Source organism: Hibiscus syriacus, unplaced genomic scaffold (assembly GCF_006381635.1).
Source record: "Hibiscus syriacus cultivar Baekdansim isolate YM2019G1 unplaced genomic scaffold, ASM638163v2 tig00109958_pilon, whole genome shotgun sequence".
In the NCBI taxonomy this organism is placed as follows: domain Eukaryota; kingdom Viridiplantae; phylum Streptophyta; class Magnoliopsida; order Malvales; family Malvaceae; genus Hibiscus; species Hibiscus syriacus.
The window spans coordinates 121,873-134,495 of record NW_024062540.1 but is presented as its reverse complement, the minus strand read 5'-3'; the positions used below and the strand labels follow the sequence as shown (position 1 = coordinate 134,495).

The 12,623-nt window shown below is 38.2% G+C and overlaps 2 protein-coding genes and 1 pseudogene across 2 annotated transcripts; 2 read left to right on the top strand and 1 right to left on the bottom strand.

The window, feature by feature from the left end:
* The first annotated feature begins 1,380 nt into the window (after positions 1 to 1,380).
* Positions 1,381 to 2,364, top strand: LOC120211129. Its single transcript, XM_039209746.1, has one exon. It carries the CDS (start codon positions 1,381 to 1,383, stop codon positions 2,362 to 2,364), a length of 984 nt encoding a protein of 327 aa, XP_039065677.1.
* A 3,063-nt stretch (positions 2,365 to 5,427) lies between these two features.
* Positions 5,428 to 6,933, top strand: LOC120211127. Its single transcript, XM_039209745.1, has 6 exons — positions 5,428 to 5,711; positions 5,794 to 5,956; positions 6,059 to 6,187; positions 6,264 to 6,458; positions 6,538 to 6,660; positions 6,756 to 6,933. The coding sequence occupies exons 1-6, from the start codon at positions 5,428 to 5,430 to the stop codon at positions 6,876 to 6,878; spliced, it is 1,017 nt and encodes a 338-aa protein (XP_039065676.1). The 3' UTR covers positions 6,879 to 6,933.
* An 83-nt stretch (positions 6,934 to 7,016) lies between these two features.
* Positions 7,017 to 9,535, bottom strand: LOC120211150 (annotated as a pseudogene).
* Positions 9,536 to 12,623: the final 3,088 nt, after the last annotated feature.

Below are 12,623 nucleotides of genomic sequence, written 5' to 3'. Positions count from 1 at the left end.
TAGGGTGAAAAAAATCGGACCCGACCCGAAAAAAAATATATTATTTTACCTTATATATTTAGGAATAATTACAATAATACCCCTCTATATATAATTTTTTTCAATTAAGTCAATGTTTTTATTGAATAAAAATATTTTTTTATTATTTCGTGTCGTGTCGGGTCGGGTTTCTAATTCATATATTGAATAAAAATAGTTTTTGGTAACTAATTAACATACTCCTATTGGAATGTATCGAAATATTACTCTATCTTTTGGTAACTTATTAACATATTTTGAATGCGATGATTTTAACTTATGATGTTTATTAACATGATTTTTATAACTTATTGAAATGAATAATCAATTAATAAAATGAAAATTTAATATTTTTTAATTTTTTATAATAAATTACTACATGTAAGTTGTAAAACAAACTAAAATAAAGCAAAAAAAAATAAGAAGGGCAATTATGTCATTTTACATTACTGAAATCAAATTCATCTGACATGTCTGCGAACCAAACAGAATATAGAATTGGATTCCAATTTCATTTCCTGCCAACCAAACAAGATATGGAATTGGATTCCAATTCCTGACAGATTCCAATTCCTTCACAGATTCCAATTCCCTCAGAAACATTCTAGAGAACCAAACGCAACCTTAAAGGTGGGCACGTACCGTACCTACTTTAAAATTTAAAATTTTTCAGCTATTTTTTTATTTCATCTTAAAATTTTATTTATATTTATCTTAAAATTTTAATTGTGTCTACCCATTTAAAAATTTTGTATTACTAACTTATATGTACTTGCCCTAAAAAATATTTCTGAACTTTCTTACAAATGTAGGAGCCAATGTCAAGAAGAGGGATTGGCAATATAAGGAACACCGACTTCCCCTTTGACTATAGTTTTTCTTGTAAGAACAAGTGAAGCTATGCAGGAAACTTCTCTTTTATTGCTGTGTTTTTTAGTGAGAAAATTCTTGTTAATGAAATTAATGCTCAAGAAAATAAGGAAATTGGCTCACACCTTGAAATTTAAAATTTTATTCAGCATTTATTAATGAAATTGAATTGAAGTTTCCTTGCGCATAACGGTATTAACCAATATCAATCTGTCCTTTTTTCTATTTTTTATTATTTATTTATTAAAATAATATTTATTCTAGGTATATATTGAGGTTCAGATTAAATTAAAATTTTCCAAAGTTAAAAGTGTAGGGACAAATTTCAAATATGTAAAGAGTAAAGGGGCTTGTAGCAGAATTACACCTTCTATGTATTGTTTAAGTTGACCCGTACATAGTAATGGCGTATGCCGACTTTTCTCCTACGCTGGACTTTTTCTCAAAGCCAATTTTTCCATGCCGACGCGTTATAAAAACAAAAGCATCTCAATGGCTTTGCCACAACCATCTCCTCCGTCTTCCTCCATGGCAGCGCCACCGTCTCCTCCGTCAAAGATCGGCCTCTGGACCATCCTATCTGAATCCAACCGCATACTTAGGGCGCAACCCCGGAACTTACAAGCTCTATTACTCCTCTTCCTCCTCCCTTCCTCTTTCTTATTATCCCTGTACCCCTTCATAGCTAAACTCTTCTATCCCACCATCGAATCCCACCTCAGCTCCCTTCAACAAAATCCATCCATCAAACCCTTCATCCTCAACCTCGTTTACTCCCTCATAATCTCCGTCTTCTCCAACTTCTCCTTTGGTTCCATCACATACAGCGTTTTCCATGGCTTTCATGGTCAACCCGTCAAGCCTTCATCCGCCATTAAAGCAGCTTTCACTTCCTTCTTCCCTCTCCTCTCAACTTCATTTGTACAATCTCTTATCATTTCTGGGATCGGTTTAATTCTTGGTTTAGTCTTTTTTGCATTATTCATGGCGATCCAAGTTTTAGGCTTCCAAGTCATTTACTCACCGTCTTATGTGATTATCCTTGCTTTTGCTTGTATGATCATTTTCACGTCTGTTTTGTTTTATTTACAAGTGAATTGGATATTTGCTTTTGTTATCGTCGTGGTTGAATCAAGCTGGGGACTTGAACCTCTAAAACGAAGTCGAATTTTAGTTAAAGGAATCAAAGGGGTTGCTTTGAAGATTTTGCTTTTTTTCGGCTTATGCAGTTCGATCAATGTGTTGCGCTCAATTATGCAATCGGGTGATTCAGCTAGTGATGAATATTGGAAAAGTTGGGACTTTATTTGGAATATTGTCGGCACTACCTCATTCTACATGTTGATTCTGATTTATAATTTGGCTGCATATACAGTTTTTTATGCATATTCCAAGGCTGAAGAATTTGCAGGAGATTATGCCAGTTTGCCTTTTGCTGACGATGGCAAAGTTCCTCATGTTGTCTCGATCGTTTAAGTTTTGATGAAAAACAGCGGATTTTTTTAGGTTCGTTTATGTTCTGTTGTTGTTGTTATGTATGAAAACGTGTGAATTGTAATAAGAGATGCTTCAGATTTGTAAGAACTAATAAAAATGCAAGTTTTTGAGTTTATTAATGATGATTCTCTTTGCATTTGAAAACAATTTATCTTGTTAGTTGAATCACATATGGTGAAACATCTGCACTTTTGTTTTTACCAGAAGCTTAGGAATGTTCAGTACTGAAGTACAATGGAGTATTACAGCAAGTACATGTCGAAAACCTTTTTCTTCTTCCTTCTTGTCACCCCAAATTCAAGTCCCAAACGATCGAGTCTTCAATGATACACCGGTTGCTAGCCTTGTCTCGACCTAAATCAGTTTCGCCCCTTACAGCCATTGTCATCTGTCTAGAAAGCGCTTCGTGCTTCCAGGTGCAGAGGTACCAAACTGCTTCGATGAAGTACAAGGATTCCAGTCGACCAGTGTAGAATATGCTGCAACGTCAGGTCCAAGGTGGACAAATCATGTAATATGATGATTCTAATCTGATACAAACGACGAAGATGAATAGTGAATTACTTACCAATAGAAGAACAGAAACCATGAGGGTGAAAATTTGCCGGTAGTTCCTCTGACCGATGCAATTGTTGAGCCACAAAAATCACAGGCGAACAAAAGAAGCATTAGCAGAATCATTGACCAACCAACAAATGAAGATCCATCAGTACCCTTTGAAATAACCCTAAGTCCCTAACTTAATCAGCACATACTGTAAACTTCTTCATGTAAATTATGATATAACAGGTCTCAAAAATTCTGATTTATGGTCCTTTGAAATAAAGAGTTCCTTGAGCTGGACCTTAGGGAAATCCTTTCGCTTAGAGGGGAGTTTCAGGTGATGAGTCCCGCTGCTAATGCGACGAGAGCAAGGGATTTTTGCTTGAAATTAGGAGAAAGGAGGATAAAGTTCTTTGACAAACTTGTTTGGTTCCCTTTGCATATTCTCAAGCACACTGTGATTGTGTGGCTCACGATGCGTAACAGATTGTCAACTAAGGATCGTCTACAAAAGATGGGGCTGGTGGTTGATTTACAGTGTCCTTTGCGGTTTGGAGGAGGAATCAATGAGCCATTTTTCTTTGTTTGTTCTTCTCTGCAAAATTTTGGGAGCTTGTTATGCGTCTCTGCAGGTTGGAGAGTTTGGTTCCCACTTGGGACCTTGTGATGAATTGGGCGACCTCTCGCTTCAAGGGAAAATTGATTGTTGTTATCTTACTTAAGCTGGCCTTGAATGCTTCCATTTATTGTCTTTGGGAGGATTCTGGTGGCCTGTCAAGGAGGGTGGATGATGTACTGGCTAGGATACCATCCGTTCCAAGCTTCATGGGGAAGAACACATAGAAAGCAAATCCAAGGGCCAAGAACACTGCAACAGCCACCACCTTTTACAGATACAGGTTAAAAAAAAGTGAAAACTTTGAAAATTACACAGAATTTAAAACAACAAAGAGATGAAGTTCAAATTCTGCTGGGTTTCAATAGCTAAACTAGACCACCCAAGCAAACAAATGCAGCATACGATCTGTCTTTTGTAAAGCTCTTTGCTTGGCCATAAGACCTGTCTCACAACCCACAAACATGAGAAAGATTGGTTTTTTACTCTCTTTTTTACCTTCAAGACCCTACTTTTTTCTTTACTTTGTACGGTTACTTTTTTTGGTAAGTTAAAATTTCATGTTCGCACACGTTTATATCAACCAACTACATCATCTCATTGTTAATAATTCAAAAATTGAACTAACAGGAAAGTTGAGTGCTAAAAGCAAATACTTCACTTGAAGACAAAATTGAACATCTAAAACTGAAGCCCTATTAGCCTTTATGGCTCAACTAATTCCAATTATTATCTAAACTCATCATTTTTTGTTAAATTTTTTACAACAATCTGAGTTGTACGTTAACTTGCTGACTGAGATATGATAAAATCTAATTTCATCAAACGACTATCATATCTCAATCAGGATGTTAACGTTCAACTCAGATGGTCTTTAATCTTTTAACATGAAAGAACAAGTTTGGAATATAATGAATAATCAAATGACCATTTTGTAACTTTTAATAGTCGACGGACTCAATAAAATAATTAAGAGATCATTTTATAACTTTTAATAATCAATGGACTCATTATCTTATAATCCGAAGATCATTTGTATATTTTATCATTTAATTTAATCCTCATCGTAAGTCTAATAATCAACGACAAGGCCACGTAAGCTAAGACAAGAACGGTAAAAGCCCGCGAAATATCAAACAAAAAATAGGAAGAAAGACGGCAAAAATAGTAAAGAGGAGAAAAAACAGAGAGCAAATGGATTGACAACGAAACAGAAAACAGAATGTGGGGGGAAGAGAAACAGAGGGAGGGGATTTAAAACGGGAGTTTGTTCAAATCAAGGATCCGCCTATACCGGAGACACTCCCGTCTCCATAATCCCTTCCATCTTCCCCATTGTTTTCGATCTCCGATCGGAGTTTAATAATAAACAGACAAAGACGGGGGGACACAACACACGCACAGAGAAGAGAGAGAGAAAGGAACCCGAAATTCCTCGTCCATGCCGGGATTTTAACCTTTCTCTCTCCGAAGTTTGGACAGTGATCATCTTGTCGAGCTGCTCAAACACTTTATTGTCCGACAGAAATGGGTGGCTGCGCCTCGTGTACGGCCAAGTGGCCACCATACCTAGGCCGCATAGGCGACACTTTGGATTGAGCAAGCGCAGAAGGATGTCCGCCAAGATTCCCCCTCCATCCCCGATGTATCCAGGTAGGCATGCATGGAGCACAAGGGAAGGGGAGGCGGTTAAATTATTATATATTTTAGAATTTTATTTATATTTTCTGTTGATATAATCTAGTAACAGCATGAGTGATGCGGAAATCACCGATCACACCGTCAGCAAATACGAGAACGGCGCTCCGACCACCGAGATGTCTAACATGTCATTTCGTGACACAGCTACAATATAACCACAGTCAGATTTCTTCCAAAGGGAAATGCCAAGGGAAGAATGGTTTGATTCGGTTAGCATTATGGAGTCCGAATTCGACGATGATTGCCATAGTATATTCGTAGGTAATTCACTCGTTGACGACAATGCTCTATCAATGAACCCGATCACAAAGCTAACGAATCTACGTTCAACAGGTGGAACTGATAAGTACTTATACCGTCCCCGAGCCGGAACTCTAATCCTTCCCTCCGGAGAGAAGGGAAGTCCAGGAACCTGGTCAGTGGTTTCACCGTCGGTTTTTAAGCTTCGTGGACCTACTTTCTTCAGGCAAGGCATTATAGTTCCCTATTATTCATACAACACCAACTCTTAATCCAATGCCTCCTCATATCTCATATATCATTTGCAGTGATAAACAAAAGGCCCGCGCTCCGGATTATAGCCCCTATGTTCCGATAGGGGTCGATTTATTCGTCTGCCCGAGAAAAATGAACCACATTGCAGAGCACCTTGAGCTGCCAAAAGTAAAACCACATGATAAAGTGCCTCCACTTTTGATTGTTAATATACAGGTCACTATTCCTCTCTTTGGTCTCATGTCTCTTTGCATTATCTCACACGACAACCTCTGTCGATTTCGATCACTTACGTCGTTCCGGTGTTTCTTCTTGCAGGTGCCAACTTATCCTGCCAATGTGTTTGTCGGCGATGCCGACGGGGAAGGCTTGAGCCTTGTCTTGTATTTCAAGGTGTCGGATACTTTTGAAGAAGATATACCCCCTCAATTCCTAGAAAACATAAAGGTAATCGATCCCCTCGGTTTAATTACCAACTTCAAAACATTCTAATCGAATCCTCGAGCTAAAAACTCCGTTGCAGAAATTTATTGACGATGACATGGAAAGGGTTAGAGGGTTTGCCAAAGAGTCCATTGTTCCATTCAGAGAGAGGCTAAAGATTATGGCAGGGTTAGTTAACCCTGACGACCTCCAAATTGGTAATACTGAAAAGAAGATGATTCAAGCTTATAACGATAAACCGGTTCTTTCACGTCCTCAACACAGTTTCTATCAGGTAATCTATTCTAAAATGTTTATAAATATCGAACATTTCTGTATCAGACACTCACTCGAATCATCGATACATCATCCAGGGGGAGAATTACTTCGAGATCGATATAGATATACACAGGTTTAGCTACATATCTAGGAAAGGACTTGAATTGTTTATCGACCGCATGCAGTTCGGGATAGTAAATCTGGGTCTAACCATTCAGGTAAACTTCTCTTCGACTTTATTTTAACCAAACCAAACCAAATCGATCAAAATCGAAGAACTTGATCACTTTTGCATGTTGGTAAACAATGGCAGGCAAATAAACCAGAGGAGCTCCCAGAGCAAGCTTTGTGCTGTTTACGCTTGAATCAGATTGATTTTGTAAATCATGGCCAAATTCCCACCATTGTAACCAGTCAAGAAGACTGTTCAATTTGATGAACAGACATCAGGAAGATTTCTTGCTTATAAAGCCAACAGTTCTGCCATTTTTTAATATTTTTTCTTATTTTACATGCTAAACAACATAAAGCAGGCTGCAACTCGAGAATTCTCGAGATCTTATTGGCTCGAAATCATGTTAGACAACGTTGATTCAGTATTTCCATGTACAAAAGAATGCATGGAATGGTAGAACTAAACACAATATGCTCACTGTACTAGTTTACAAGCAACAACAACATCACCTCGATTCGATCCCGATAACGAGTTTGTTCCAAACTGACTTCTTTCTTATGTTTCCCTTTTTTTTTCTTTTGTATTTGATATCGGTTGAGTGGATGGCCTCCATTAAAACATCAGCCGTGAGTGTGAATAAGAAACTTAGGAAAACATGACAGATTTTACCTGCCATAGTTGTGTTATGTTATCTGCTCTTCTTTTAATCGTAGACGTGCTACGGGCTGTCGACTATGCCTCTCGGACAGTAAATTTTGCATTCTTGCATGTGAAGCATTACTATTGGCTGTGTCGTGGCTCCTTGTTTTGGCAGCTGGTACGTCGTGATTATGCTTTCCCTCGTATGTTGTTATAACAGCTTTGGGATCTGTCGAGGCCCTCTCAACATGCTTACGGACGTTGCACCCCGGGGTTGTACATTTATAGTAGCTTCTGTAGAATCGAAAAGATGCATCAGCAATGGTTAAAATAATTGTAGATCACAAATACATAGTAAGCAATAGCAAAAACATTCAACATGAGGCATTACCTTGGATGAGGATTGCCTTTGACAACTTTCTGTCCATACTTTCGCCACCTATAGCCGTCATCCAAGAGATCAACTTCGCTAGTCGTCTGCACGATAATTCTAGGTTCCGTGACAGTCCGATGTGAAGAAGCTGGATCCTTGACCTGATTTCTGTACTTCTGCATATAAAGAAAAAAATTCGTTGAAGAAATCATTCCCTCAAGGACAGAACCAAGTATATAATACGGATTATATAGTTTTTTACGCACCGTCTTTTGGGGTCAGGTTCGTCTTCGTCATTTTCATCTACAACTTCATTCTCACAGCTTCCTCATTGTCATTCGTCCTAGTAGCTTGGCTAGATTCTTGGTCCTTATACATCACTATGTTTGAGTTGCCACTCTGAAGTTGGCTAGCTGATTCGGAATTCCCCTGGTTACCTGCAAGTCCATTTAAGCTTCTGGTATCTTTCCCACGCTTATTTAACGGCGGAGGTTGATGGTTATGCTGCCCTTTGTAAATGATTTCAGTCACTTGGCCATCTATCGATCTCTCGACCTTCTTCTTCACCTGACAACCAGAATTCGTGCACTTATAGTAACTTCTCGGAAACTCACTCCCTTTGACCTGTTTCTGCCCGTACTTACGCCAGTTGTACTCATCATCAGCAGGCTTATCTACGACAAATGAAGCAGGTTGGGATCCATGATCAGATTGACATGCATCTGATGTTTCTTTCACAGTAAAAGTCGAATCGTGTGACATCTGCTGGTTCATTGTCACACTGGCAACCGATGCCGAAGTTGCAGCAGGTGCCAACGAATGTGCCTGCACGGTGACCTGCGTTAGCGCCTGCTGGTGCGTCATTCTGAAAGGTCCCTGTATGGTTCATATACAGGGGAAATCGGTTAATTTTTATGATGCATACCGCCATGGATTATAAGCTTCGAGTTCGATTCTGAAAAGGGTTTTCTTTTTTACGGTAACCTTATTGATCAATCAATCTTCCAATGCGATGCGCAAGCTGAACAGATTACAAATCCGACATTGCCTTATGAGAAACACCAACAGATGCTAAAATCTTAAGTTCTTTACTTCCACTTAACTGGAATTAACAAATTGAGCTTTGAAAAATTACCTGGGGACCAGGTGAAAACACACTAAAGCCAGGAGACTCCAACAAGCTCGCCGGGCTCAGCCCTGTCGGCACCGGCGGTTGAGCTATCACCAAACCAGCCGGTTTATTCTGCCTGAACCGTAGTCCTGTATCGTCACCTCCACCGGAGCCGGCGACGCCACCCTTCCCTTCGGTGGTAGTAACAGGAGGAAAGTTGGGTCTTTTCCCAGCAGCCGGCGAAGCCATGGCACCGGCAAGCAACTGAGAAAACGACTTGAACTCGTCGGATTCGGAGAAGAAGTTGGAAACAAGAGTCATGGGACCCGGACTAAACCCCATCATGCCTGCTCCACCATTGAACGACGCCTCCGTGAAAGGACGAGGTGGGGGAGTAATAATGGGCCGTGAAGCCGCCGCCACCACCGCTTTCGACGGCTGAGCTGATGGCTTCTGCTCCTGACTTTTATCCATTAAAAACGACAAAAAAAAGTCTCGTCTTTAATTGGGTTATGTGCTTCAAAGTTTCACTTTTGGTATCGGAAAATGGATCTGAGACAAGAAATTCAGTGATTCAGAAAGTCAACGCCGATTTGCACAAGAAATTCACTTAAAAAGCTTTGCTTTTTGCTTTTTCCTTTGGAGCTCTTCTGCCTTTGTTTCTTCTGGGACTGGAACTGTAATAGCGCCAACCCATTATGGCCGATTTGCACAAGTGAACTTACTTTTGTCTCCCCGACGACTTTTGAAACCACGGTTCTGCCATTGAGTCAGAGGTGCAAACTGCAAGCTTTAATGGAAGTTAAAAGCTCTACCTTTGTAAACAAACTTGGTTTGATTAAAAAATTATACTGATATTTTAATAAAATTTATTTTTATGAATAATTACAAGTAAATAATAAAAATTAATTTATATGTAAAATTTTAAATGAAAAATTATAAATAAATGGGAAGAATTTTAATATCATCGATAATATCATACCCCATTTAACTCGCTAATCTTGATGATAGAGCTGGCGTTGTTGTTGGCTTAAAAAGAGGAGGTCAAGATTAGTTGGTCGGTCGGTGGTTTTATAGACTTGAAATTAGGATTACAAAACGTGTGATTAATGTAATTTGATTTCACTTTTCTTTTATTTTTTTTATTCTCTTGATATAATATATATTATACAAATATTTTTATACACGAATTAAATAACCTCAATAATTAAAGAATAATTATTATTATTAGAAATTTCGAGTTTAAACATGACATTTATAATAATATTTAAACATTTATTACTAAACAATTTAAAAAATTTCAAACATTTAATATTTTATAATTAACTCTGCATAAAAAAATCATTGCTATGTATATATATTCAAACAAAAGAGGCAGCCACCATCGTCCGACATGTAGCCCGACAACCATGGCGATGCGTCTTTGGTTTACTTCATAATCAGCTTTGGTAATTTCCATTACCTAATGGAAGCTCTCTTTACTACACAGAAGCAAGTAAAGTAGTAACTAAACACGTGCTACATGTTTAAAATGATAATATATATTACGTGTGTAAATATATGTTTAAAATGATAGCATAATACATATTATGTGTGCATAAATTAAGATGTGATAATATGTGTACATAAGTGATGATGTGATATATATTATATGTATAAAAATAATAGCGTGACACATGTTATAAGTACATAAATAATGATATGAAACATGTCATGTCACTACTTTAAACGAATATGACTTGTCATATTATTACTTCGATCATATATAACTTGTAATATCAGCAATAATAATCAATAGTTAATTAATTCACGATTTTCTTTTAATTAAGAGATTTTTTTCAAAGATCATAGTGTTTTCAAAGAAAAAACAATAACAAAAAAAAGTTAGTGTAAATTTTAGTATTTTACCATAAAACATTCATTCTAAGTCTTAGTTAGAACGTCCATTGCACATTGAATTTTGAGAAAGAAAAATCTAAACTTAGATTGCAGCATAGAAAATTTAAAGTACAACACTCCCACTAAACTTCAACCACGCTACCCGCTTCTCGGCAAGCATATATAGCACTAATCATGTTCTTGTATACGTCCGATTTTAATGTCGACCTGAAGAGGAGGCGAGTTCAAATTTCCGTCGTTGCGAGCGAAGATCCTAACGGAATAAGTCGGAAGTAACCGAAGGAAGGCATGAAACCAACGGCAAAACTGTTTAAATAGATCTAGAAACAGTCCGTGACATGGACTGGAGACGATGATAAACAAATGAAGAGGCCAGAACACCGAAGACGGGGAGAAGAGCGAAGCTACAAGCGATAAAGTTACCGCGATGGAGAAATCCCCGGGACGGAAACTGATGGGGTTGTGGTTTAGAGGAAGGTCCGCGGAGATGAGAGAAGAGTGACAGACAGAAGAGGGCACGAAGCAAAAACGGCAGCTCCAACACTGATGCCTGTCGGACAAAGATTGAGGAAGCATTGAGGTTGGGGTTCAAGGGGAATAAGAACGCAAACACTATCAAATTCAGGAGAGGAGTAAGACAGAATCTCAAATCCATTTTGGACTGTTGTTGCCTTGAAGTTGAAAGCAACCGCTCCGCTGTTCTGTTTTAATAGTGGAAAGAAGGTGTGTTTCGAAGCGCAGTTTCCTTCTGAGGTCAGAGGTTATAGGTTTCACCAATGGCTCAGTTGTTGTCAGGGTTAAGAGACAAAGTAAAATGTTTATGTTTTCCTAGTCACGTGACATGTTACTCTGGTTGGAATGAACACAAAACCAGCAAGAAACAAGAGTCCCCGGTCGTTTCCTGAAGACTAAAATAATTGTTGTGTTATATAAAATGGCTGCGAATTCTAGGTTGCCCAACACACCAAAAGACAAAACAATCAATTTTCAATCAAACTACATCCAATGTGCTCTGACTTAACACCGACTGAACTTCAAACTTAAAATTATCAGAACCACCATGCCTAAAATAAAACCCGACCATAATTCCGCTTGAAAAACCAGAAATCAAAGTTAAAGCAAGACTCAATGCTGATCCAAGATCTCTCCTACAGCTAACGACTCCCTCTTTGGAACCCCTTCCTCAATAGATAAATGATTGACCAACAAAGGAGATCTTCTCGAAGTCGGGTTGTATCCCTAGCAAATTGGCACCAAATAGATAAAGGGTTGATCTGACTACACATTAAGTTTCTTCGTAAAATTGGAGCCATGACCGAACACAAGTACAACTAGAATACAAAAGATTAGACGACTAAAGCTTTAGGAAGTTATTTAGGTCCAAAAAGATTATTAAATTTGGCATATGACACCGTAATATGCATATCAATCGATCTCAATGGTTGTAGAATTATTGTTATTTTTTGAGGTTTTAGATTCAAACACCATATATAACTAGGCACTTGAAAGAATAATATTGAATAATTCATCTCTGTAAACTAACTGTACATACAGCTAATATATACAGAATTACACACAAACAAATTACATGACTACCTCTAACAAACTAACCTTTACTCGCATAACTTACAATTACAAAAAAAAAAATTCTAAGCTTGTAACAACGTAAGCCCTCTTTATTAGACAGAAACAGTTAAATTAGTAACTATAATTGCATGCCTGCGTACATCATCACTTTGCTGTTGGTTATTGTTCATGCATGAGTCCAACTTCAATGTCCAGTTGAAGCGGACGAGAGAAGATCCTAATGGAATAAGTGGGAAGTAACCCAAGGAAGGCCTGAAACCAGCAAGAGAAGCGTTAAACAGATCAAACAACAGTCCATGGCAGGGACACGAGACGATGATGAAGAAATGAAAATACCAGAACATGGAAGGCGAGAGAACGAGCGAGGCGAGTAGCGATAGAGCTACTGCAATGGAGA

Excerpts from the sequence above, each read along its gene's own strand:
- LOC120211129 (XM_039209746.1), top strand. The coding sequence starts at position 1,381 with ATGGCTTTGCCACAACCATCTCCTCCGTCTTCCTCCATGGCAGCGCCA.
- LOC120211127 (XM_039209745.1), top strand. The coding sequence starts at position 5,428 with ATGCCAAGGGAAGAATGGTTTGATTCGGTTAGCATTATGGAGTCCGAA. Across the intron at positions 5,957-6,058 it reads TTTTGATTGTTAATATACAG|GTGCCAACTTATCCTGCCAA; the intron begins GTCACTATTCCT and ends TTCTTCTTGCAG. Across the intron at positions 6,661-6,755 it reads ATCTGGGTCTAACCATTCAG|GCAAATAAACCAGAGGAGCT; the intron begins GTAAACTTCTCT and ends AAACAATGGCAG.